Genomic DNA, 25617 nt, shown 5'->3' with positions numbered 1-25617 from the left:
ACTAAAATATTTGAGATGTCAATGATGGGAGAGTTGAAGTTCTTTCTTGGATTTCAAATTAAACAACTCAAGGAAGGCACATTTATATGTCAAACCAAGTATATTAAAGATATGCTCAAGAAATTTGACATAGAGAATGCCAAACCCATCAAGACATCTATGCAAGCAAATGGACATCTTGATTTCAGCAAAGATGGCAAGGCCGTAGATCAAAAGGTATGTCGTTCTATGATTGGTTACTTACTTTACCTTTGTGCATCTAGGCCCGATATTATGCTTAATGTGTGCATATGTGTAAGATTTCAAGCCACTCCAAAAGAGTGTCATTTAGTGGCCGTTAAGAAAATTCTTAGATATTTGGTCCATACCTCTTATCTTGGCTTATGGTATCCCAAAGGTTCATCTTTTGACCTTATCGGCTATTTAGATTCTGATTATGCCGGTTGCAAAGTGGATAGGAAGAACACATCAGGGACTTGTTAATTCTTGGTAGATCTTTGGTGTCTTGGTCCTCGGAAGAAACAAAATTTTATAGCCCAATCCACCGCCGAAGCCGAGTATGTTGCCGCGGGCGCTTGTTGTGCTCAACTACTTTGGACGAGGCAAAATTTTAACGATTATAGTTATAACATGACCTAAGTCTCACTTTTCTGGGACAATAAGAGTGCCATCAAAATAACCAACAATCCTGTGCAACACTCAAGAACCAAACACATCCGACACCACTTTTTGAGAGACGACTCAACAAAAGGGGATATCGATATTCGCTATGTGAGAACCGAGAAATAACTAGCCGATATCCTCACAAAGCCATTAGATGAGCAAATATTTTGCGAGTTGAGAAGTGAGCTAAATATCCTAGATTCTTGTAACGTGGCTTGATATGTTGCATACAATTGATTATTTTTAGCTTTATAGTTTTAGTAGCTAGAAGTTTGCAAAAATGTCATTTTTGTGCTTTTTCGAAAAGATTCGCTTCTTTGATCTTTGGATCACACTTTGCTACTTGTGATCATGGTTATGTATTGTTGTTTTTTGGCTGATCACAAGTGGTAAAAAGGTCTTATATGTAAATCAATCATTCTCTAAAAATTCCTTGTCGAATCTCAGCTCATAATCTTATCCCTGTCAAGTTCCAGGACCCAAAGAGTCCAGCCTAGTCCGGAATATCCAGATCCTGGACATCCTTAGTGCTCTACTACTTCTGATGAGTTGCTGGAGTCTCCGGGTCCGAGCGGATACTCCGGGTCATCCAGTGGATATCTGGGGCCTGGGCGCCCTAACGCCCTCGGCATCTTCAGAGCCCCTTTTTACCGATGAAAGTGGTAGGGCATCCGAGAACCCCATTTAGGAGGTGGGGTTCTTGGCCTCACAGCAGGGGGTCATGGTGACACGCACGATCTCCTGACGGAGCCACTTCTCCTCTGCACGTGCATATTCCTCGAACTTGCATATGAGGGTGCTTATTAACTGCACCAGGTGTTGATGTAGTCGATTGAACAGAGGCCCAAAGGCCAGACCTTGGGTGGTGGAGTCAATGACCGACGACTCTGAAATGCCCTTCACCTGGGCCATGGTTTAGGTGAACCTCCGAAAGTACTGTCAGATGGTCTCACTAGGTTGTTGCTTAATGGCATACATGCTCCTGGAGGTCACTGGCTCGACGAAGGTACCCTAGAAGTTATTGCAGAAGATGTTCCTGAGCTGGGCCTAGGCATAGATGGACCTGATCTCTAACTCCTAGAACCATCGTAGGGCTACTCCCGCCAGAGCGAGAGGAAAGCACTTGCCCATGGTGGCTTGCCCGCCTCCATTAGCTTCGATGGTGAGGACGTATGCACAAGTGAACTCCTCTAGGTCCGAATCGCCTTTGGATTTTGGTAGCTTGGGGGTCCAGAGTATGTCTGGGAAGAGCACACCATGTAGGTCCCCCTGAAAGGGAGAGTCGGAGTTGACAAGCGGGGCCTCGCGCCAACAGGCCCGAGGCTCAGCCACCCGTTGGTCGACCGCGGATGGCACACAATGATGTTAAGTCATGATGACGAGACCTTCGCTAACCCCTAGCGCCTGGGCTAGCGCAACGTTGGTTGTTACGGGTGCTACCACAGTCATGCCTATAGGCAGATGTGCGGCCCATAGGGCCACCTACAACACCTCCAGCTGAGCCTAGAGGGCCAACACGTGCGCCTGTTGGGAAGCTGTAGTGGCTTTTGTGGCTGTGGCCTTAGCAGCAGCCCCTTGGGATGCAGTGAGGTTCGCACCTTGCTGCTGCTGAAGGGCCCCCAGAATGGCAGGGCCCCTAGAACCTGCCCCAGCCAGGGTCGTGGCCGATTCGCCAGTGGCCACGAGGCCCTCATTTCGATCGGCTGAGAGGTTGGCACCGGTGTAGCGTGAGCTTGGTCACGATAGTCGTGTAGACTTTCACACTAGTGTGGTCAGGGAGTCGACCATTTGGGCCGTCAACCTGGTAATTTTCTTCTTTGGTGGCATCCTATCTCTCCTAATGCCTCTACACACAAATTCCCACGAACGATGCCAGCTGTTGGTGAAAGAAAATGACTTCCATGAACAAAGTGCAGCGAGAACAAACTCACATGAGTGGCTCAAGGTTGGAGAAGTAGAGAGGGTAGAGTGCCTAGAGTTCTTAGGAAATTCTATTCCCCTTTGTTGGATGGCCAAGGGTCAGTATTTATACTGATATTTAGAGTGTGAATGTACAAACTGGCCCATATAAGGCCGGTAGATATGCAAGTTCTTTTCTTGTCTAGCAAGGCATAGGGACAGCCCTGTAAATCATCACTACTGCTAGTGAGGTTGTGAGGAATGATGACATCCTAAGAGAGGATATGGGTGAATTAGTACACTTAGAAACTAATGACTCTAAAAAATTCATAAGATAAATTTATCTTAATTTCTATCTAAATATGCTCTAGACTTATCTAGTATATCTAGTCTACCACTCAAGAGGATTACAGCCTACTCTAGCAAGTTAAATTGCAAGTATGTAAATGCAGAAACGTAAATAAGGTAGAGAGAGCAAACTCGATATAAGAGATTTTTATCCCGTGGTATCGATGGCACACAAACCACCACTAATCCATGTTGGAGCTCCACAAAGGATATGCTTCAGGTCGCCAAGTCTCTTTCGGTCACGACTCTTAAGCTACCAATTCACCAAGATAAGACCTCAAGCATGATGAGCCACCAAGTCACCAAGGCGAGGTCTCACCACTAATCTCTCTCCTAGTCACTTGTGTGCCGTCTTCACTTTGGAGCTTTAGTCACCAAGACAAGAGCCTTCGCGTCCTCACATAATCTTCTTGTCATCGCTCCACACCAAGTTGGAGGGTCAACAAGTTATCAACGAGTCACCAAGACTCCAAGGCACCGGCGTACCTCTCGGTACACGGTTGGATCATTCCTTGATACACTTTCTAGGTTGCAGCACCTAGCAACACTTCTCTATAGGCCTATAAGCACTAATCACTCTCTAATGGTGTGTTTAATCACCTTGGATGATCACCTTTAGCACTTTGATGGCTTAGATGTCTTTTCAAGTGTATATGAGCTTCTCTAGACTCCAGGACCTTCAAATGACTTAGTGAAGGGGTATTTATAGCCTTAACCCCGCGGACTAGCCGTTACCCCACCAGCTCAAATTCTATGTATATATCGGATGTTTCGGTGTAGACAGATTGTACTCACTAGAACATCTGGTGTGCACACCTTCAAAAACTAGCTGTTAGAACTCCACTCAAAACCAATGTAAACATCAGATGGTTCGACGTGTTCACCAGCTCTATCGCCGGACCTTCCGGTGTGTTTAACTGAGCCATCCCGCGCCTTCTTTAGTGCAAAATACTCCGGTGTTGCTTTTCTTCATCGCCGGACCATCTGGCGTGTTGAGCTACACCAAATCGGACTTTGACATCTTCTCTGCACAAATGCTCAGGCGTATACTCCGGCGTGCACACTTCAATCGTTGGACCTTCCAGCATGTAGTCCTTCAGTCTTTCCAGTGTTGCAATCCTCTTTGTAACAATTGCTCTAGCATATACTCCGACGTGTATACTACTGATCACCGAACCTTCCGGCATGTACCATCGTTGAGTTTCAACTCAGAAATGCTCTGGCGTTCATATCTCCACATTGTCAGATCATCTAGCGTGTAAAAACACCCGACAAGAAAACACTCTGGCGTTCACAACTCCTCTATGATGGACCTTACGATGATGGTGTAGTCATTTTTTCTAGGACTTCTCTAATTCAACCAAACTTTATTCTGACTGCGGTGGCTTCTTCATGTATTGCATCTATGAGACATACTAACATATATTCTTGACAAATATATTAGTTCCAATGACTATGTTATCATTAATCAACAAAATCACAATCATGACCTAATAGGGCCATTTTCGCTACAAAGGCAGGTGTCCCAGAAGCTAGTCGTCTATTCTGGAGCCCCACTGCACCAACGTGTCAGACGCCACCACTTGCACCGGTGTGTTAGCGACCACCACTTGTATCAGTGTGTCAAGCGGGCACTACTTGATGGGTATTAAATACCGATCACTTCACTACAAGTGGGGGGCGGCCCAGCGGACCCTCTTCTGGTTGATCTTTTTGAAGGTCTGATGGCTCCGAGAGTCCGGAGGGCCCCGAAGGCATGGCCTTTGGGACCCCTCTGAAGCCATGGTGCCCTAAAGGGGTCCTGAGCCTGATGGTCCTCGGGCCTAGATCGGTAGAGCCCAAAGGTGTCGGGGGTCCTTGATGGCGACCCCCAACAGAAACTCACCATCACCACTAGTTCGAGCCACGAACCGGCAATGATAGGTGGAACGGGTGCCAAAAAAGAAGAAAACAAGCCAGCTCAGCTACTAGTACTGCCGCCGTGCTCTGCCACCGCGCTCGCTCTGACTGCACCACGTGCTCCTCTGTATACACGGCTCTACTCAACTATACTCCAATGGCATATACAGTGTATGAAAGCTGTTATTATAGATGATGAACCTGTTAATGGTCCATAGCTCAATCATAAGCTAGCTATGGATCATCTAGTTGTACTAGTACTGCCACACACATATGGAATGCCCATTGTTCTGCAAACTAGCACTAAAAACAAATGCATAACAAGAATATGTTTCTATCTCTGGCTATGGCAGTGCCATATACATGGATTGGGAAGCCAACATCCAAGTAGGTTATCTTGATGGACAAAATGTTTACAACTTCACAAAGCTGGTAACCTCGCTTCTTTTTGTAGACTGCATTAGTAAATCTCATCAGACCAAGGGGCACTGTCGTGTGGGGAAAAAACAAAGGAAATAAGGATGGACGGCATAAGATGAAGTAGAATGTAGAATCAAACAGAAGAAGCACAACTTACACTCCTCGTCGAGGTTGAATGTTGAGAGGTCGACGAAGGAGAATCGATTGTAGTAGACACCCCGCTGCTTGGGATCGAAGTCGAGGATGGGAGACAAGGCTTCCCACCTCCGACCCAAGAGGTGGCCCTCCATCTGAAGATGGTGTACCTCCTGCAACGCTTCCTACCTTTGCCTCTCCGCCTCCACCGCACGCTCGGCCTCACTCATGAGGGAGAGAGGTAGAGAGAGAAGGGGAAGAGATAAAGTAGAGAGAGAGGAGAGGAAGAATAGATAAGGTGGAGCGTCGTTGGCGAGGATGAGCTAGCTGACGAGCCAAAATCTCATTGAATGAAAATTTCGGATCTGATCTACAATAGAACTTATCAGTGTCGGTTCGTAGCTAGAACCAACACTGATATATTAGTGCTGTTTTGTAACACCAACCGTCACTGATAGTCTGTTTCAGTGCTAGTTATTAGAGGATCAATCATTGTTTAAGTGCGGGAGGTTAAGAATCGATACTGATACATTTTCAGTGCCGATTCTTACACAACCGGCATTAATGAGCCATTATTTATGACATATTCCGTAGTAGTGTAAGCACCTAGTTCAAAGTTTAGCGAGTGAGATTCAAATTGAGATTCCCTCAGAATTTATGTCAAGCCCAAAAGAAGATGAATACAATCGAGAATACATTTGTAATTAATCCTTATCCTCTATATATCCTCACAGGCCATGAATTTTGTGTAATTTGATTATATAAGACCAATTCAAAATTATTATTTCAAAAAAACTCTAATATTATGTATAATACCTTTTTTCAATATAAAATCCTACTATATATTCCATACCTCTTAATGTAAGACGCGTAGCTCTCCTATATTTTTTTAGGTAAAGGAAAAACTAGCTCTCTGCATATTGTAAAATCATCATAACTTGTTACCTCTAACAGGGACGGATCCAGGAAAAAAATATTGTTGGGTTAGTCTTACTAGAACACTACATCATTGCCTACTTACTAAGCACCGCTCGCTACCTATATCTAATATCTATGTAGAATTATCAAGAACTCGTCGGGTCGCATGACCCCTCTGACCTCGTTGAAATACTCTAGATCCGCCCCTCACCTTTAATTGTGCACTAGTTTTGAATGAGCGTGCCAAAAAGTGAACAAATATTGTAATTTACGGTGAAGAACAATTGCAATCGATCTGTTCCAAAAGAGAAAACCTGAAAAATGATTACAATCAATGCCCCCAAAAAAATTCTCCAATGTGCCCCCCCCCCCTCTATCTTGATCTGTTACACACAACAAATATGATGAAATACCCCCCTTAATTTTCCACAATTAGCTAGCCTTGGTGTCTCACTACTGACTACTCTCCCGACCTTGCTGCCCATCATATCACCTGCCCGTCCTTCCCCATGAAGCTGTTGATCGCGGCCGCGATCGCCACTGAGAACTCGCTCGGGTCCGACATGACTGCGCCGGCATTGTCGGGCAATGCTAGCTGCCGTCTTGTCTTCACCGCCGGTGCTCCAAAATGGCATCTTGCCCCTTTCCAGGCCACCACTGTCGTGCGAAGGATTCTGATACCGCAGGTAATTGAGGTGTGGCGCCTGTTGAGCTACCATGGACGAATGCCCGAACAGGTTGGGAATTGGGATGTTGCATGCCACTGGCGCCAGAGGCGCCGGGTATTGACGGCGGCGTGCTGAGAAACGGTGAGGCCGAGGAGTGGTGGGAGGTGGAGTTGAGCAGGTAGTGGCTGAGGTAGGGAGGCGCGGCGGAGGCTCCGCCTGCGTCGGAGGTGGAGGAGGAGGAGCTGGTGCTGGACTGCAGCATGAATGTGGCAGCCGCCGAGGTGGTGGAGGCCATGGCGGTGGCGCCGACGGGGAGCGGGTGGTTGTGCGTGCCCTCGTACGTCGTCACCAGGATCGACATGTCCTCCAGGCATCGCTGCACCTGCACGCCCGCGCCATCACAAAATCAGTCCATGCACACACATGATCGAGCTCGAGTACATGCTCACGCAACTGATGCTGTAATTCCTAGCAAACGGCGCATCAAAATGTAGTCGTCTCCACTCTCTCCACAGATATGCACATGCGCTCAAGTATTACAAATTTGGTTACCTGCTTGCGCACGGGGCAGCCCGGCGCGACGGTGCACCGGTAATAGGCTCTTGGGCACGGGTTGCCCTTCGCGACCTTCTGCCCGTACTTCCTCCACTGGCACCCGTCGTTCATCTGCACGTACACGGATTACTCGTCAATTTGGCCGTGAAATCGGCATGGAATTGGCATATATGCATGCAACAGCAAAAACTTGGTGAGATGCAGTAGCGTGTGTCTTACAGTGGGGCCTTGGCACCGGACGCGCACGGAAACCCTAGTTTTGCGGTTGGCCGGGTTGACGCTCTGGCTCGTGATCCCGGCCGCGGCAAGATCGCTGGCGGCCGGAGGGCCGAGCTTGCTGCTCTCCATCAGCGCGTAGCCCTTCGCCTTTCCATCGGCACCGACTGATGCGGTGGCGCCGTCGAAGTCGTGCCCTGCTTCAAGCTTCTCCTCCTCGTACGCCCCCAGGCTCAGGGACAGCCCTAGGCCCTCCTTGCCGTCGTCCATATCATCATCGCTTCCCACCGAAGGCCGCCGCGCCGCTTGCTCCTTGCGCTTCGCTCCCGGGAAGCCGCCGGTCGCGGCGGCGGCGCCGAGGGAAAGGAAAACCTCGGGCTCCTGCCCATAGAATTAGAAATCAAATCTTGAATTCGAATAACAAGGTGTGAGTGACACAATTGATATGGTAATTATGGCGTACGTGTCACGTGGAAGAGTATATAATTAAAAGCGTGCACGAGAGGAGCGCTAGCTAGCTGGTAGAACATGGGCCGGGTAGAAACTAAATCTATTGGATACGATTACCCTAGCTAAGCAAGCTTATCGATTAGTTCTCTAGACTTATTAGCTAGTATTACCTTAGGCTCATCTGCTGGTTGCTGCTGATATGTGGCTAGCTTCATCTGCAGCTCGTAGTAGTCGCGCACGGTCCGGTCGACGACTTGCCGGAGCATCCTGTTCTCCTCCTTCATCTTCTCCATCTCCTCCTGCATCGAGCTCACCTGAAGAAGTACTCGATCCCATGTCGTGCCCAAGAGCAAACAATCAAGATGAACGAAATCTAAGTCATAAAAAAGATGAACAAAATCTACAGTTAGCTAGTGCTTTGCTAGCACGACTAGCTCTTGCTAATTAAGTGCATGTGCGTACCTCGTCTTGCACCATGGTGTTTTGGTTATGGTCGCAGTCACCGTTGCCGGCGACCTCTACCACGTGCTTATCTTCCGGACGAGTTTCCGCTTCATCGCTCTCGTCGTCGCCGTCCTCTGCTAATTGCTTGTCCTCCATCTCCTCTCCTTGTTGAGTCCTATATTTGATCTCCTCCGCTTCCTCTTTGGGCGTCTCTCCTTGCTTGAGCTGCCCGTCTCTCTTGTCCACCCCGCCATCCTTGTCCCGGCGATCGCCGTCGCCTGCACCGCTGTGGTTGTCCTCCTTCCTCTCCACCTCCAGGGAGAGATCTCTCTCCGCCCTATTCTTCTTGGATGACATGCTTCTGATCGACCTCTATCTAGCTACCTTGTGTACCTTTGTCTCTTCGTAAGCTAAAAGGAGAAACGGTCTTAAATCCTGATGCTGCCTCTCCCGAGGCATCCAAGTCAATGTCTGGGTCTCTAACACCTACTCATTCTATTTAAAACTAATAGACATATTTATTTTAGCTAAGATTTTTTTAATAAAATATATCATTTATAGCTACAAAATCTATACAGTGTAAAATCATTTTGAATTGTGAATCTAGTTATATAATTTTTATACATTACATATTTTTATAATTTAATTAAATATTAATATACCTATTATTTCTAAACAGATGGAGTATTAAAGAGGCAATGAGGAGGGGAGACTCATCTCCTAATCTTATTATCTCATGTCATTTCCTATTCAACAAATAGTCTTGGTACATGGCTGCATACACCACCTACCAATATTAATCTATGTAGGGCTTACATGTCAGTGACGCACAGCGCATGCTGTTTCTACAAGTCAAGTCCATGTATGAGAGCAATGGCGATGGATGGATTAATTCTAAGGGCGTGTGGTGCACGGTGGTGTGATCCAAATGACAAGGGATCGGATACCCACCAAGTGATGTGGTGGGCTCGGTCATGTGATGCGAGGAGCGCTTTTCCAACGCTAAGGGAGCATTGTATGGAGCCCATGTCAACTCTTTGGAATTTTTCTGATGATCACGGCTGATGTTGCTATCATCACCCACACCTTAATTCCCCCGTTAACCTTTGGACCGGACAGATCAAATTGCGGGCCATGGAATGTAGCACACTTCTTTTAAAGCATGCATCTACATGTCAACTTTCAATGTTGTATTGTCTGTATTCCAACTATTGACTTATCATATGTCACAATAATTTAGTATTCTAGTGTATATTTATGATGGAAGAAGATATATAGCTGTACAGACTTCATCAAGAGAACAAAACAAAAAGGCAACATGCATTTGATGAAAATGCTATAGTTCCTTTCTGAAGAAAAATATTGCGATCGCATGACCTTCTCTAACAAAAAATTCCCAAGATTGGGGTTGCTTTTATGTAAACCTAGCGAAACCTACAAATGGTTTAGAAAAAAACTAAGCCGTGGCCATTTTGTTTTCTAAGGCTCTGTGATCCTCAACTTTTATATTATTGCTTCGATGTCTTCACTCAGACCTTTGCAATGTGTTGACTCACAACATTGCATCGTCTGCATCCTCTAAAGCCATAGCCATTTCAGTGCCTCGCTCACCGCCAATTAAGAACACCTGCAAGGGTTGCAATTGAATTAATTTGAAGGCCGGCCAAGTTGCTCCCATGCATATAAAATCTTGAGTCAACTTGCTTGGGCCACACAGAATTTCACTTAGCATTTTTTTCTGCATTATTTTTCTGCTCAAACTATTCTCTCTACAATAATATACTACATTTTCGATCTTGATCATGTTTTTTTTTTTTCCCTCCCATATGCTTTCTCATGATGATTGAGGTCAACTGGTTGTTGGAACCCAAAAACTGGCTTACCTGTTCCTTGTGGACCTTGGACTTGGAACAGATCTCAAGATTCTTATTAACACCAACAGCATACATATATAATATATTATTACCCCTGTAAATACAATAATCACGCAGCTGATTAGGACGAAAGCTTCACTGCGACATCTCTGACTTGTACTACATAAATATAATGTTTATTGTTAGGGAAAAACAGCAGGTCCTCGGCAGAGGAGGAGCTCCATACGAAATCCCAAGGCATGGCTTTGGGATCGAGCATGTATGGATAATGCTAATAGAATCAATTAGCCAGGAATATCTTTTCTACTACCAAAAGCTCAGTTGATGGCGGTGGTGATCCGTTCAATCTCCAGTTCCCTCACATTGCATAAGACTGCAGAAATATGGACTATTGTACGCCTCGCCTCTTCTCCTTTTGAATCGGGAGCAATTGCATACTCGACCAACCCAAACTTGTACACAATGTTATTTCAACCTCATTTTTGTTCTCTCATTATCCTCTTGGCTTCCCTTGCCATCACTACTAAACGAAAGTTGCAATGGATCCCAGCACCATCATTACTAAAAAAAAAAGATCATCACCGTCTACTACTACAAAACATGCTATCAGTAGCTGTTCAAAATCGTCATTACTGACAAGTATTGAAACATTACTAATAATCACTAACAGAAAAGGTCATCACCGCCCACTACTACAGAATATGTCATCAGTGGTGGTTCAAAACCGTCATCACTAACAGGTATTGAACCATAACTGATTACTCGGCACTGATAGTCAGTGACTATCAATGCTGTTTCGTGGCTCCAACCGGTAGTGAAAAGTTTCAGGGGAGGTAAAAAAAATAAACGAGTAGGCTTTTCGAGCTGGCTCAACTGCCTCTCCTATCACTGCTCGATGTGGTGCTCTCACCGCTGCATGCTCAAATCGACTCGTCTCATCTATACAAACACATCTCATAATCAAATCGACTCATCTCATCAATATACTGCTCGAACACAAGAACAAATCAACTCAAACACAAGGACGAGGCCATCATGGTTGACGTCACCCGCACCTTGGACCCACCCTGGATTCGTCGGCGTAGCTCCAAGCACGCCACTTCTTCTTCGTCCTCTTCTTGGTGATGTCCATCCACGCGCTGAGGCTCTGCTCGACGACGTCCATGGGTGGGCACACGAGCAGGTTGCCCACGGTGTCGAACCAGACGAGCTTGGTAAGGCAGCCTGCCATGGAGTCTGCTTGTGGAGGAAAGAGATAAGGGAGAGAGCGCACAAAAGAGATAAGAGAGAGAGAGGTACTTGTGGAGGAAAGAGATAAGGGGGAGAGAGAGAGCACTTGGAAGAGATAAGGCAGATAGAGAGCACATCTGTGAGTCAAGCCAAACGCGAGGACCGAGAGCTAAAGTTGCATTGGAAATAAAATCCGGGTCCAACACTGTAGCAACAATTCGTGGCGGTTCGTGACTAGAACCAGCACTGATAGTCAGTATTAGTGTTGTTTCTTAGCGGCTCCATTATGGTTTGGACCCGAGAGATTAAAAACCGACAGTGATACATTTTCACTACTGGTTCTTACCACTACGTGAAAAAAAAAGCCATGGGTGATAGGTGGCAAGTGTCCTTAGTGATGGGTTCCGCACCCGTCACCCCGAACGCATCACTGATGATAGGTGACGAGTGACAACTTGACCTGTCACTAATGAAGATCATAGGTGATAGATTGTAATAGTAACCCATCATTTATGACTGATGAACATTTTTCACATTTTTTACATGACGGGTTAGCCCAACATATGATTGATGAAAATATATTTTTTTCACCCGAGTCACCCCAACATAGGGGTCCATCACACATGACCCACAAGCCACACAATTTTTCAAACTATTTTCAGTTTTTGCGTTCCATTTGAATCGAAGCTGCGACCTCCCCTCGCGCGTGAACCACCCTTACCACCTGCGTTAGTACTAGTTTTCTCACCGGATCATCCGGTGTTAACAACTTCTCTGAGTCGTTGGGTTAACGGCTAGTGTGCAAGTTTGAGGCTATAAATACCCACTCACTCGGCTATTTGAAAGTGCTGAAGTCCAGAGAAGTTCATGTACACCTGAGAAGACATCCAAGCCACCAAAGTGTTTAAAGTGATTAAGCATAAGATTAGAGAGTGTTTAGTGCTTATAGGCTTAGAGAGAGTGTTGTTAGGTGATTGCTACCTAGAGAGTGGATCAAGAAGTGATCTAACCTTGTACCAAATGGTACGCTAGCACCTTGGAGTCTTGGTGACTCACCGGCAAGCTTGTTGACCCTCTGACTTGATGTGGAGCAGCGACAAGGCGATTGTGTTAGGACATGGAGACCCTTGTCTTGGTGGCTTAAGCTCCGAAGTGATCACAACGATAAGAAACCGAAAGAGAGGCTAGTGGTGAGACCTTATCTTGCTGTCTTGATGGCTTATCCGCATGGAGTCCTTATCTTTGTGACTTGGTGGTTCAAGAGTCGTGACCGGGTGCCGACGAGAGTATATCCTTTGTGGAGCTCCAACGTGGATTAGGAGTGGCATTCATACCATCGATACCATGGAAAAAAAAAATCTTTGTGCCGAGTTTGCTCTCTCTGACTTATTTACGTTTTCGCATTTACATTTTTGCAATTTACCTTCTTAGATAGGTTGCAGGTGCTTTGATCGGTAGAGTAGACACACTAGATAAACCTAAAGCATATTTAAATAGAAATTGATATAGATTTATATTGTGTTGTTTTTGAAGCCGAAATAGTTATAAGTGTCCTAATTCACCCTCTCCCCCTTTTAGGATGTCACCGATCTCTTCACCACTTCAGCTATCATGTCATTATGATACGAAGATGACATTTTATCCTTTTAACCTTTGTTGCCAAAGGTCATAGGTAAATGATCATAATCATGACCTATCACCTATGACTCCGATAGGAAGCGGATATTTTATCTTTTTAATCTTTATTGCTGAAGGTCAAGGTGACGATTCATAACCATGGCCCATCACGTATGACTGATTAGTAACGGGTCAGAATAGTGACCCATCACATATGACCATGTTACCAATTTGAATTACAGGTTACTCCAGAGCTTGAGAGCAAAGGGAATAAAAAAATTAATGGTTGGATTCAAATTTTTGGAATCAGAGTGGAATTAAAGTTCAATTGAGCTGTTCATTTCGACCCAAAGTAGCTGCAGAATTGAAATAAACAATATAACAAATGTTTCAAATAGGTGACTCAGAGTGTCTTCGGTAAAACAGGTATAATTTTTACATACGAACTCCGGTTTTGACCTTTTTTTACTCTACGAACATCTACAGAAAAAGTTACATCTGTTTCTCCTTATTTTGTTGGGTTCGACAAATTTTTCGAGACCAAATTCGGCCTATATATACAAATTTTCTATTTTTAATTATATTTTTTACAATTTTTTAATAAAATAATATTATTTAAAAAATCTAGGATGAGCAAAGGGTCAAAGGTACCACGCGGGCCAGAGTGCCTTAGATGACGTGGCAAAGCCAAGGGAGTGAAAAACGTGAAGGCAGATCGACATGTTAGCATAATGTGGAATTCTTTTAGTTAGTGGCAAAGCACGGAAGTTCAACTAGTAATACCACCACAAGGACAGTAATGACCTAATTTTCGTAGTATTATAGCATGTCTTATATCTTCTTTTTTGCGAACGGTCTTGTTGTCTTTGCCGTACGTTGTTGTTTAGTTCGGCGATCAAGACCGGCGACGACCCGTGCTTGGGCTAGCTAGTGTGTTGGCCGTGTGGCATCTTCTGAAATTCCATGGGTCGTTTCACGTGGATGTGGTCATGGCCAAAGAATTCTAGATCGACCTGTATAAATCATCTATTAATCAACGGCACTCGTTTTTCCAACACGTAGGTTAATCATATATTTTTCAAGTACATATGTTACTTACGCGACGCGTGTGTACGCAGAGCCGTACTCGTTGGTGTTTCTGACGGTAGACACGTACTGGGTGAAAAATTCCAAGTCGGAGATGGAATCTTTCGACATCGTGTCGAGTTGATCCTTTCATTAGAGACCCGTGCTCGATATAGTTTCACGAGTCTTGTAGGACGGAATACTTGACTCTGACCATTTTCTTTTCCTACGTTATTAATTTCCTTGGAGATAAGGGAGTGATGATAATTTTCAGCATGCAGTAAAGTTACTTACACAAGTCTCACACACGTTTCTAGATCAGTCTTACGTTTATGATCACGTACACACACGCACCAACAGTTGGATTGTAATAACATTGTTACTTAATTAATAAGGGAAATTCTTCTTTCCAAGCGTTTGCTCCCTCGCCCGTACTCTGGTCGATCCTTCAAAAATGTTTAATATCGGGTTCTCTTTTTAAGCCTTTGTTAAGAGACTTTTTTACGGGACGTGCGAGATCGAGGACTCAAGCCTCCGACCAACTCCCTCCACTTTAAAGTTTGCTACCGGACTACAAGCTCGTTCACCGATCATCTGAGAAGGACATGGGGAACGATGCTACTCTCCCCAAACCCCTCACATCCGTATAAAAAAAAAAAAGCATCTCCTCATTGCGTTGCTATTCTCTCTCTCTCCGCTCTACTCTGAAAAAGTCTGCCCCACATCCCTCTCTCGAAGATCCAGGCACACGGTGAGGCCGTCGGTCATCCCGTGTGAATGGAGCTGCGAATCTAGCCATATTGAGGGTGTGGCATGCCTCTGCGGATTCGTCGGCTCGCGAGCCCAGGGATGGTGGGATGGTGCTGTCTCTCCACCTCAATCAGACGCCGAGCCACCGCCTCAGTAGATGCATGGGATCCGGGATGGTGCCGTCCATTCACCTCCGTCGGGTGTGAAGTCGCCACCTCCGTTGGCTCTGTTCCCCTTGGACTGGGTTCTGAGATTTCAGTGGTTCAAAATAAAATTAAAAATAAGATCTATTGAACATAAATATTGAAACATTTATATATCAATTACAAATATAATATTTTAGTAGAGTTTACGAGCATTTATGATAAATTTGAAGAACCTGGAATGCATCTGTTACGGTAAGTTGGAACAAAATTATCGTAAATACTCACGGGAATAAAATTGTGAAGGATCGAAGTACACGTACGTATGCTTACGTTAATGCATGCTAGCTAGGTAGAGATACTTACATGCCTATGTACAACTTGCTACGTACAGCTCTAGTTACTCATCGGTATATACAACAAGTAGCTTGCAGCAATAGTAGCTTTAGATCTATCTGCTCGCAGGTGCCAGCACCATAGTACAAACGCTGGATTCATTGATTGCCGGAGTGAGCGGAGACTTTTCCGTATTTCAAACATACGATCTCAGCAAGGGTCGGATCTATTTGAGGTGGAGTAGAAACTATAGAGGAGAAAAACTAGTAACAAAAACTCATGTGGCAATGACTGACGCATGTTCTCGATCGAAGTTGTGGGTATGCGGGACACCTTGGAGTCGTGGTCCCACGAAACGCAGAAAACTGGACTATGTGGATGGAAGAAAACACGAAATAGACAAACAACCAAATAGGCTAGGCAGACAGGTTACTTGATTTTTTATGGACTGGAGGAACCATGCCACTTGCGTCCTACCGTGCGAATTGCTAGGCTTACCTACTACTTTAGACCTAGTTCTATTTATTATCGTACTGTTAGACATGCATGTTATACACAGGTACACGAGAAGTGACCCCTCGGTTTTGGGGCCCGAGATGGCCACCCCACTCGACCCCCTCAAGGCCGGCTCTGTCCACCTCTCCCGGGCATGAAGCTGCCTGATCCAGCGGCCCTGGAGGGGGGCGAGCGGGGCAGCCGCCCTGGGCCTCTAAAACCCAGGCGCCCATATGTATATGTATATTGTATATGTGTTCTGTCTTCTATGCTATTTTTTTATACGATGTATGCAACTGCTATTTGTTTGATATAAAAAATATAACAATATTGCTTTGAGTCACTGTGCTATATAAATATTTCAAAATTTATATTTAATGAGATTCTATTTTTAATCTCGATCCGGGTCACCGAAATTTCAAGACCGACCCTGCCGGCGGTTCCCACGCACACCTACATGCAATTTGCATGAGGATGCCGGGGGTCGTGCATTGCCATGGCACTGCATCCTCCAAACCTCTCGCTCCTTTCTCCGCTCTGTTCATTTGCTTTTGCATTTTATACTAAGTTGTATATGTTCTACTTCAAATTTGCCTATCAAAATAAGTCGAATTGTCTTTCCTGTTTTGTTTGCAGCTCTACCAGTTTGCTATACACTGCTTCTAATTTGCCTAGCAAAATACACCAAATCGCTTTTCAATTTTGTTTGCAACCATCCTAATTTTGTTATCATATGTGCAAATTTTATGTTGGTTTTGATTTTTTTCCGATGTTAAACCTAAGCTCTATTTTTTAAAACAAAAATTAATTTTAATTTTGTTTGCATTTTATTATATCTGAATTCATGTCAAATTATTTGCTCATTTGTCCTAATTTTTTTCTGAGTTCATTCTTATTTGCTTACAACTTATAACATAAATGCTTCCATTCTGATTATTTTCTTACAACTTTTGTAACATAATTGCTTGCGTCGTTGGGTGAATATGGCAAGAATATATGGAATTTTTTTCACCTTCTTTTGTTTGTTTTTGCCACATTTAAAGCGTGATCTGAAAAACGAGGGCCTGGATCGTGGATGTTATGCAGCTTAAAACAGAAGGAGAGTGTGTTCTGACCAATCTAACTTAAACTCAGCGACAAAAATGAAAATGGGGGATTGGATCGGGTGAGCTTACCAAATATGGGTATGCATGTGGTTGGCTTAATGGATGCGCGTGCAGGCATTAGAAAGAAAAAAGATTTAACAACAATTGGGGTGAGCTCTCTCTTTACTCCTTAAAAAAGGATTTAGCAAAAGCTGGACAAGTTGGAACGCAACACGTATCAGTTTATTTATCGTCCGTCATCTGCAGCGAGATCGAGCAGAATCGATGGGAGTACTTCTCTCCCACACTGACGAGCAACCTCGATGGAGCACGGCACCCGATGCGTGTAAACAAAACAGCGTTCAACTTGAACTCTGCTGGACCAAGCGCGCGCCCATCTCCACGGACATGGCCTGTACTCTATCCAATAATCATCAGAGCGCGAATTCCCGGCCGCATCCCTCGCCGGAACGACGTGTGCTGCCCCTAATTGGCCATGGCCGTTCGTGAATCTCTTGCTGCTCGGTCGGTAGTCGCATGCAGCAGGCGGGCCTGCTTGTGACCGATCTCCATTTATGACGTCAGTTAGCCATGAGTTCGAGTGCAGATTTGGATCTCAATAAATAAAATTTTATTAGTTCTTATTATCATAATATGAAGATATACCTTCATTTTCAAATAGATGTCGTTTTAAAATTTTGATTTTGTTTTTAAATAAATGTCGTTTTAGGTTTTTAAGTGGTATTTTACTAGAGTGTTTATATTAAAGTCTATTGTAAAGTGAAGTTTAATTTCAATGAGTATGGTAAATTGATGACTTATGTACTATTGAATGAATGTTAGAGAAATCAAGAAGCGTAAAATTCTGTATGTTAAAAGTTAAAATAATTTTTAAAAGAGAACGGAGATAGTAAAAGAGTTTGCTCCCAATGAGATACACATATTTGGATCTGGTTCGAACAAAGGGGCAAGTGGATTATTATACGTAGTTAGTTAGGGCTCGTCGGTCGGCGAGCAGGAGATCGAGGAGATGCAGCATCAGGATACGTGCGACGTAAACCGGCTCGACCGAACCGACCGAGGCACGCATTAGTCGGGATATGGCCCGTTTGACTCTTGTTTAGCCTACAATACAGATTAGCCAGCTCCGTCCGAGGCTTCTGAAGAATATTGATTGTCATGTGCATTCGCGTGAGCGCATCGCAAACCACGCAGACCAGACGGTTCAGCGGCTGTTGCGCGACGTGACGGCTGTTGCTCTCTAGCTAGCGGCTGTTGCGCGATTAACAGCCTCTTTGCTGTCTTGCGTGCACTCCGTTTCAGTACTGCCAACTGCCATGGCGTTTGAGAGGCAGGCGTGGAATCGGACCAATCAGGACGTCTTGCTGAAACAGAGTTATTTTACGTAGAGAGATACAGACATGACCAAATGGGCCGTTCGTGCCGGCCTGGCACGGGTCCGACTCGGCACGGCCCAGCTACGGCACGACCCAAACGGCCCATCTACAGTAACAGGCCGTGCTGTGCCGACCCGTGTGCCTTCCCCTCGGCCCACGGCACGGCCCGTCGGTGACTGTACCGTGTCGGGCCGGTTCGGGCACGATTTCGGCCCGACGGGCCAAAATAAATAAAATAAATATAAAAAAATGAAAAAATACATAAAAAATATATAGAAAATAGATAAAAATATAAAAAATAGATAAAAAATATTTAAAAATAGATAAATTTTTTTTAAAAAAATAGCTAAAAAAATTAAAAATATAAATAAAAAAATAGAAAATAGTGCCGGGCCGGACGGCTGGGCCGTGCCCGTGCCGACCCGACTTGACCGGGCCGTGCCGTGCCGACCCGTCGTGCCGCGCGCTCGGCCCAGGCACGGCCCGTGGCGTCGTGCCGTGCCGGCCCGGCCCGTCGGTAATCGGGCCGTGCCGTGCCTGGGCCGTGCCTACAGTACCGTGCCTCGGGTCGGTCCAGTAGACACGGCCCATTTGGACGTCTTTAGAGAGATAGATCGATCGTCATATACAGCTAGCCTATCAAAGCACACATGCATGCATGAATGGGCATGGCCTTTCATCAGACGAAGAGATACATGTCAACAACTCAGTATATCTGCAGGCGTGATAAGTGGACATGCATAGCCACAAGCTTGTATGGAGGTGCGTACGTAGTTACGTTGATTAGGTGCTACCAGCGACTTGGTACTTGGTATATATGATCGATAAAACAGCAGGAGGGAAATTTAAGATGGCGTGATATATTTCAGCGGGCTAGGCATAGTGAAAATCTTGTGCAGGTCTCTTTCAATCCTAGGTCGGGTCAGCAACCCCAACAGCATATATATCCTAAATTAAACCTGGATGAGTCGTATCAACATCAGGGAAACTATGCTGAGCATCAGAACTCTATGAAGTTATTACTAACTTTCCTAGCAGACTAGTTCGAGATAATTTCGAAAATTCCAAGTTGGTACGGTCAGACTCTATGGTGCTGTGCAAGAGTAACGAATGCTTGATCGATGGATCATGGGAAACCAAAGAAAGATTGTCGTTCATTCAGCAGGAAGCATTGCAGGTTGACAAGTAGGGAGCAGAAGTAAAGCTGTTCATGGGCGGTTAAGTGGTAATTAACTGGCCCAACACCGGGTACCCGGGCAGTGCTCCACCGCCTGTTTAAGTGGTAATTAACCGGCGCCGAGGCGGCGGCTGGGTGGAAGCCGTTCATGGGCGGCGCGTGGTCTTTAGTTTGCTACTGGAAGGCAGCGTGCCCACTGCCGATTATGAATTAAAATTTTGACGAAATTTTGTGAATTTCAAAGAGAAAAGAAATATCTAATTCTTGATTATTTTTTTTTACTAATGCGAGGTGCTTAAAGAGCAGAGGACGAAAAATTATTAAAATTTCAATAAAATTTCTTGAAATTTTGATAAACGAAAAAAATTATAAAACAAAATTGAAATCCCCGCCGATTGCGGAGCGACCAGCGAGCAATGGGAGAACGAGGCGTGGTGGACGGCCGGGCCGTGGGACGTTACGAATCGAGTCTCGAGCGAGGGATACACCGGTGCGCGTGGTGCCACTGCCACGGGCCTAGCTAACGCGGGTTTCTGGGAGAGGGACAGCGATGTGATGGGCCTTTGCGCAGTAGTATGGGCCGTTCGTTAGTTTTGAGCAGGGAGCTAATGTGACAACGAACCAGGCCCAGGAAAGCAAACATGGGCCACACTAGACTGATTACTTCTGTTTCATTTGCTTTGCCTACGCAAAAAGTAGCGTGCCGGACTGCCGGTCAGGTAAGCAAGCCCAATCCAGAGAGTATTTAGGGCAGGTTTATTTCAACTTATAATCCTGTCTTTATATTATAATAATTTAATAATCTGTCTCCTATCAGCTTACGTAGATTATGTAATATAACTTTTATAATTTAATTTTTTTATAATACATAATCTACAAACTGTTTTTTTATAGAGGAGAGCAGAATGGCCTGCAGTTTCGGATAATTTCTCTTCTGAAGAAATATTAGTTAAACAGGAGAATTTCCAACTGGCCCGCTAAACTTCGTTGATACTAGTATGTTTACAGGAAACAACGTGGTATGTACAATGTACTACATTTCATCAGTTATTAAGACCATGAAAGAAAATTATAACTTTCAGACGAAAGTTTGAAGCAAAGGCGAAAAAATACAAGGGAAGCAACAAATCTACATCCAACGGAACACATATATGGCAGCAGGTGTTTACACTAGGGTTTTAGTTACCATTTTGTAAACGATTATCTGTCCCTGACGGTAACCGCATAGTAATTCAGTAGAAATTGATCGGATTTTATCAAATATTTGATTTTTTAATTTTTAATTTAAATTTGATCGGTAACCGCTCGTTTTATAAAAACGGTGCAGAACAAATCATCCAGTAACCATAATAAACGAGCGGTTACCGACATATTTATAACCGTGTTTACACGCGCAAGTTTATCAGAGTTTCCGCGGATGCTTCAGCGGCCGAGCGGTTACCATACACGCGCAAGTTCATCAGAGTTTCCGCGGTTGCTTCAACGGCCAACCTCGCCTCATTATGACGCCGTTTCGCCGTCGTGTTCCCATCTCAAATTTTATTATTTCATAGAAATAGATCCCTCTCCTGCCGTATAAGAGACGCGAAGACGAGAGACGCAGCGCAACAAGCAGAGCGAAGAAAATCCTTCCGTACTACACAGTCCACGGTAGAATTGCAGACCTCTCAAGTTCATAAACCCTACTCCCTCTCTGCCTCGCGGGCCCCTTCCCATATGGACGGAGCCCATGTCGCCGGCGGCTCGCCGGAGGCCGGCGGGGCGTCCTCGTCGGCGACGTCCGCCTCGTCGTACGGCTCGGCGTCCCGGCGCTCCAGGCTGCAGAAGGGAGTGCCCCTGCGGCTGCGGCGGGTGGTCGTTAGGGGAGGCGGCGGCGGCAATAAGGGCGCTGGTGACAACGATGTGCAGGATCTCGCGCTGCCTCTCGGGATGTCCTTCGCGGCGGTCCTTGCCCAGGTGCGCGGGTTTATTGCTCTGTTCTCTTTCTTGTTTGGCCGGCGACCCAAAGATTCAATTTTTACGCCCCTCTCGCTGTTTTGCCTGTTCTTGCCATGTTTGGACGGTCATTAGATTAGGAATGGCGAGGGTGCAAAGGCTTCAGTTTTTAAATTAATTTTGTTGTGTTTAGATTCCGAGCGCTCTTGCGATCAAGAAGACGCTGTTGGTTATTTATTCAGGAATTCGTAGTTTCATTTAGGCGGAGAATTACAGCTTTTGGTGGAATTGTTTGGATTTCGAACAATACTTGTTGGCACCAAAGAGGTTAAGCTGCCCCTGGCCATGTATTGTTGGAAGAGGTTCTTTTGGTTAACATTCAGCAAGCGTTTGATATGATTGTGTTTAAAAGTTTCATCGCTGTTTAAGCGGATGTGGTTCATTGAATTGTGAACCCCCCCCCCCCACCACCACCACCAAGAGGGTCAAAGACTCAAAGGGCACTTGCGTTGCTGTGACATGGACTCCACTGCATAATCTTATTGGGTAGGGTTTATTGAATAAACAATTTGTGTAGATATTTGCTTAAGGAGTATGCACTGTGGAACTGGAGTATTACTACATTCTCGTACCAAGCATGAGGCATTGCTCAAGCCACTGAAGATTTTTAGTATGTTTCAGTGCAAAAGGTCCTTGTTTTATTCCACAGATCGATGTGTTCCGTCAAACTTAAGATAGTGCTATTTTGATGTTAAAGTTTTACTTGGCGAAGGAAGGCCCCATTTGCAATGGAGAGAATGTGTAAGAATTTTGAACAATTCAGTTCCTATAGGAGGAAAAGAAAAGAGATATTGGAGGATTCAAATCCTATTGCTCTTGCTCAGTTCACAAAAAAGTTAACTTTTGGTTGTTCAATGCAAAACTTACCATTTGAATGCACCTTGTGAAGCTAGATATATAATAATGGCGATGGATAGTCAAAGGGGCCACTGGAACAAGATGCTTTGATTTTAAATGCCTATCCTTCATTGTAGTTCTGTTTGGCTCGGTTCATTCTGTGGTTAACCATGAATGTTTTTCCAAAAAAAATCTGCGGTTTTGAATGTTCAAGCATCAGCATGCTAGTTGATGTCGAGGTGTATAGATTTGAGCATCCCAATATCCTAATTGATAGTGTGCTGCATGTTTGCTAGTATATATCAAGGTCTATTTGGAGGAAGTACATTCTGTCAATAACTTAAGTTGTGTAATTACCTAAATGAATTGGGTGAAACTAATTGGGACACCAGTGATCAGCTTCAAGGACCAACACATCCTCTATTACAGGTTCTGAATAGATGCAGTGGTTCTGGAGGAAGATTGCAACCTGACATCCTCTCAAAGGTACACATGCTGTCTTCAGTCTTTCATAAATGATTACTGTTGACTAGAACAAAACCATGAATGTCCTCACACCAAATCTGGATGCAGATGTGTACCTCAGCCGTGAAGGAGTCCTTAACAAATGTATGACCGGCCCAGTTTCTTGCTCACTCTCTTTCCACTTTCCATAAGCTTGGTGTATCTGACTTATGTTGTACTGTAGATTTATGGTGACAGATTTGAAAGTTTCATGAGAAACTTTGAGAAATCATTTGGCAGTACATTGAGGACCCTTCACCTAATCAATGGGACACCTGTCTATGAGCAAGATATACCTCAATGTTCTTACAAAGATAGCAATTCTGTAACTGAAATCAAGTTGAATGGTGTTGATTCACAAAGTCCGATACATAATGTCCAGAAGGACACACCCTTGAACTCCGTGGATAATCAGATTATTCTTCATGCGGGTGTCAATCAGCAGCTGGTTCACCTTCCTCGTAGCAGATCTACTCCAGAAATTGATCGGCACATTCTTAGTGTATTTGAGAGATCTCTGAATGAGCAAGCTCGCTCGAATGAGCTCAAGGAACTTGAAATAGGGCTTACTATGAGAAAATTGCAATTGAGGCAATCTCAGTTAGCACTTAGCTCCTACTCACACATGCTAGAGAAGATAAAAATTTCTATGGGATTTCAGAAAACCTCTTTCAAAGAGGGGAAATTCAAGACTCAAATGGAGGATACAAGACATGCAGAACTCCTCAGGAAGCTTATAGATATGCTTCTTACTGCCGTGGTACTCATGTCTGTCTGTTTTGGATATGGAACATATATTTACTCGTACCAGCGGATAACTGCTTTTACTGCAGCCTGTGCAGCCGCTTCAAGGGTATGTGCCACCATCTTTTGTTAGGAACTAGCTGCTAGCAAATGCCATTGATGAGAAGCTCATATTCTGTATCCCCCTTTCTTGCAGGAGTCTAAATCTTGGTGGATGCCAAGTTCAGTGTCAGCTTTCAACTCGGGTTTGCTGTTTTTCAGATGCCATTTAATAGCAACGACAAGGATATCATTTGGAATTTTGATGATTCTATTAATTTCTTGGCTGGTATTCCAGCGTTCTGCAATGACTGGACCAAACATGCCAATAACGTTCAATGTTATGTTATTGGGAGTTCTTTGTGGTTCTGTTGGAAGGTTTTGTGTCGACACACTGGGTGGTGATGGAAATGTCTGGCTTATATTCTGGGAGGCCCTTTGCTCCATTCATTTACTTGGAAACATTTGCCCATCTCTTTTACATCGCATACTTTATGGTCCTATTTCTGTGACTCACAGGACCAAGGCTGTTGGTTTGCCATATTGGGCTCGCCGATACATATTTTATGTTTTGTTGTCATTTATTCTCCCATGCTTGGCTGGTTTGCTGCCATTTGCATCTCTGCCAGACTGGAAGGAGCATGCAGTTCAATATGTGAAGTCCAGATTCAATGGAAGTAACATTGAGGATTGATTATGGAGAGATTAGGTGGGGTTAATAAACACTTGAAAGGTCAAACTTATTTTGTGAAGATGGAGAGGTCTGACCCACTTTTTTCCAAGTGAAATACATATGGACTGGATTTCAGTGTAGTAAGGAGGAAAGCTATTTTGTTTGGTTTCCGTTCAATCCTCAAACCTCCGATAATGTAGACATAGTTATTGGCATGACAGCAAAATCTCTCTTATTGCCTTGTACTGAAACATCAGATGGATCAGGTTTTGGTAGTTGTGCTCCTTTGTGCACCGCCACCGATATCAAGAGCGAGATGCTTCCCTTCGCCTATGCAACCTCTTTTCACCAGGCAAGCTTAAAATACAATATATTTTACAATTTCATTGCCTCCTTTTTGTGGCTCTTTTGTGTAAGGGCACTGTCCTCGGTGATGGGAATCTGTTGATTTTCCTTCCTCTCCCTTTATCCTTCATCCCTTAAGCTGCAATTCTTTTCTTCAGTTGGAATCCATTACACACTGATAGAGTTGTTTAGGTATAGTTTCTCACATGCATGTATGCTGTAAATTGTAACATTAGCAAGATCAATGTACCATCTCTATTTACTTGCACACATTATTCGGATTTGTTGTGTGTACTGTGTAGAGCAGTGATGTACACTGATTTTTTTTTTAAGATGAAGGAATATTCCTCTGCGCAAAGTTATGCATATAGCTATTTATTATTATAAAGTTCGATATAACACCTGACATTTCGGATAATTTATAAAAAATAAAAGTATCCTTAACATAGAGGTCAAGCACAAAGTCGCACAAAGTCTAGTACTGAATAATCAACCATTTTGAGCGTAGATCTCCATCACTGTTGTTTTTAATCTTCAACATGTATCCTTTATAAAAGGTTGATCTTTCGTCTTTTGTAGCAATGACTAAAAACTAATCTAGTAAATGTCCCTGAAAAGAACTTGCATGGAAGAATGAACTTTTGTATTGTTAAAGATAACATCATTTCGACTTAACCAAATAGCCCAATAAAGAGC

The 25617-nt window shown here is 44.3% G+C and overlaps 1 protein-coding gene and 1 pseudogene across 1 annotated transcript; one reads left to right on the top strand and one right to left on the bottom strand.

Annotated features, from left to right (window-relative positions):
• Window positions 1-6656: 6656 nt before the first annotated feature.
• Window positions 6657-9032, bottom strand: LOC133919888 (probable WRKY transcription factor 9; annotated as a pseudogene).
• Window positions 9033-21330: 12298 nt separating this feature from the next.
• Window positions 21331-25196, top strand: LOC133919889 (protein CPR-5-like). Its single transcript, XM_062364437.1, has 5 exons — window positions 21331-21740; window positions 23046-23102; window positions 23190-23225; window positions 23305-23973; window positions 24061-25196. The coding sequence occupies exons 1-5, from the start codon at window positions 21501-21503 to the stop codon at window positions 24595-24597; spliced, it is 1539 nt and encodes a 512-aa protein (XP_062220421.1). The 5' UTR covers window positions 21331-21500; the 3' UTR covers window positions 24598-25196.
• Window positions 25197-25617: the final 421 nt, after the last annotated feature.

The sequence above is a fragment of the Phragmites australis genome, chromosome 5 (genome assembly GCF_958298935.1).
Source record: "Phragmites australis chromosome 5, lpPhrAust1.1, whole genome shotgun sequence".
Classification (NCBI taxonomy): Eukaryota; Viridiplantae; Streptophyta; class Magnoliopsida; order Poales; family Poaceae; genus Phragmites; species Phragmites australis.
This window is presented reverse-complemented; position numbering and strand designations above follow the sequence as displayed.

Bases quoted from the DNA above. Each gene is read 5' to 3' on its own strand.
- LOC133919889 (XM_062364437.1), top strand. From the start codon at position 21,501: ATGGACGGAGCCCATGTCGCCGGCGGCTCGCCGGAGGCCGGCGGGGCG. The intron at 21,741-23,045 runs GTGCGCGGGTTT...CCTCTATTACAG, and splicing joins TCGCGGCGGTCCTTGCCCAG to GTTCTGAATAGATGCAGTGG. The intron at 23,974-24,060 runs GTATGTGCCACC...CCTTTCTTGCAG, and splicing joins CCTGTGCAGCCGCTTCAAGG to GAGTCTAAATCTTGGTGGAT.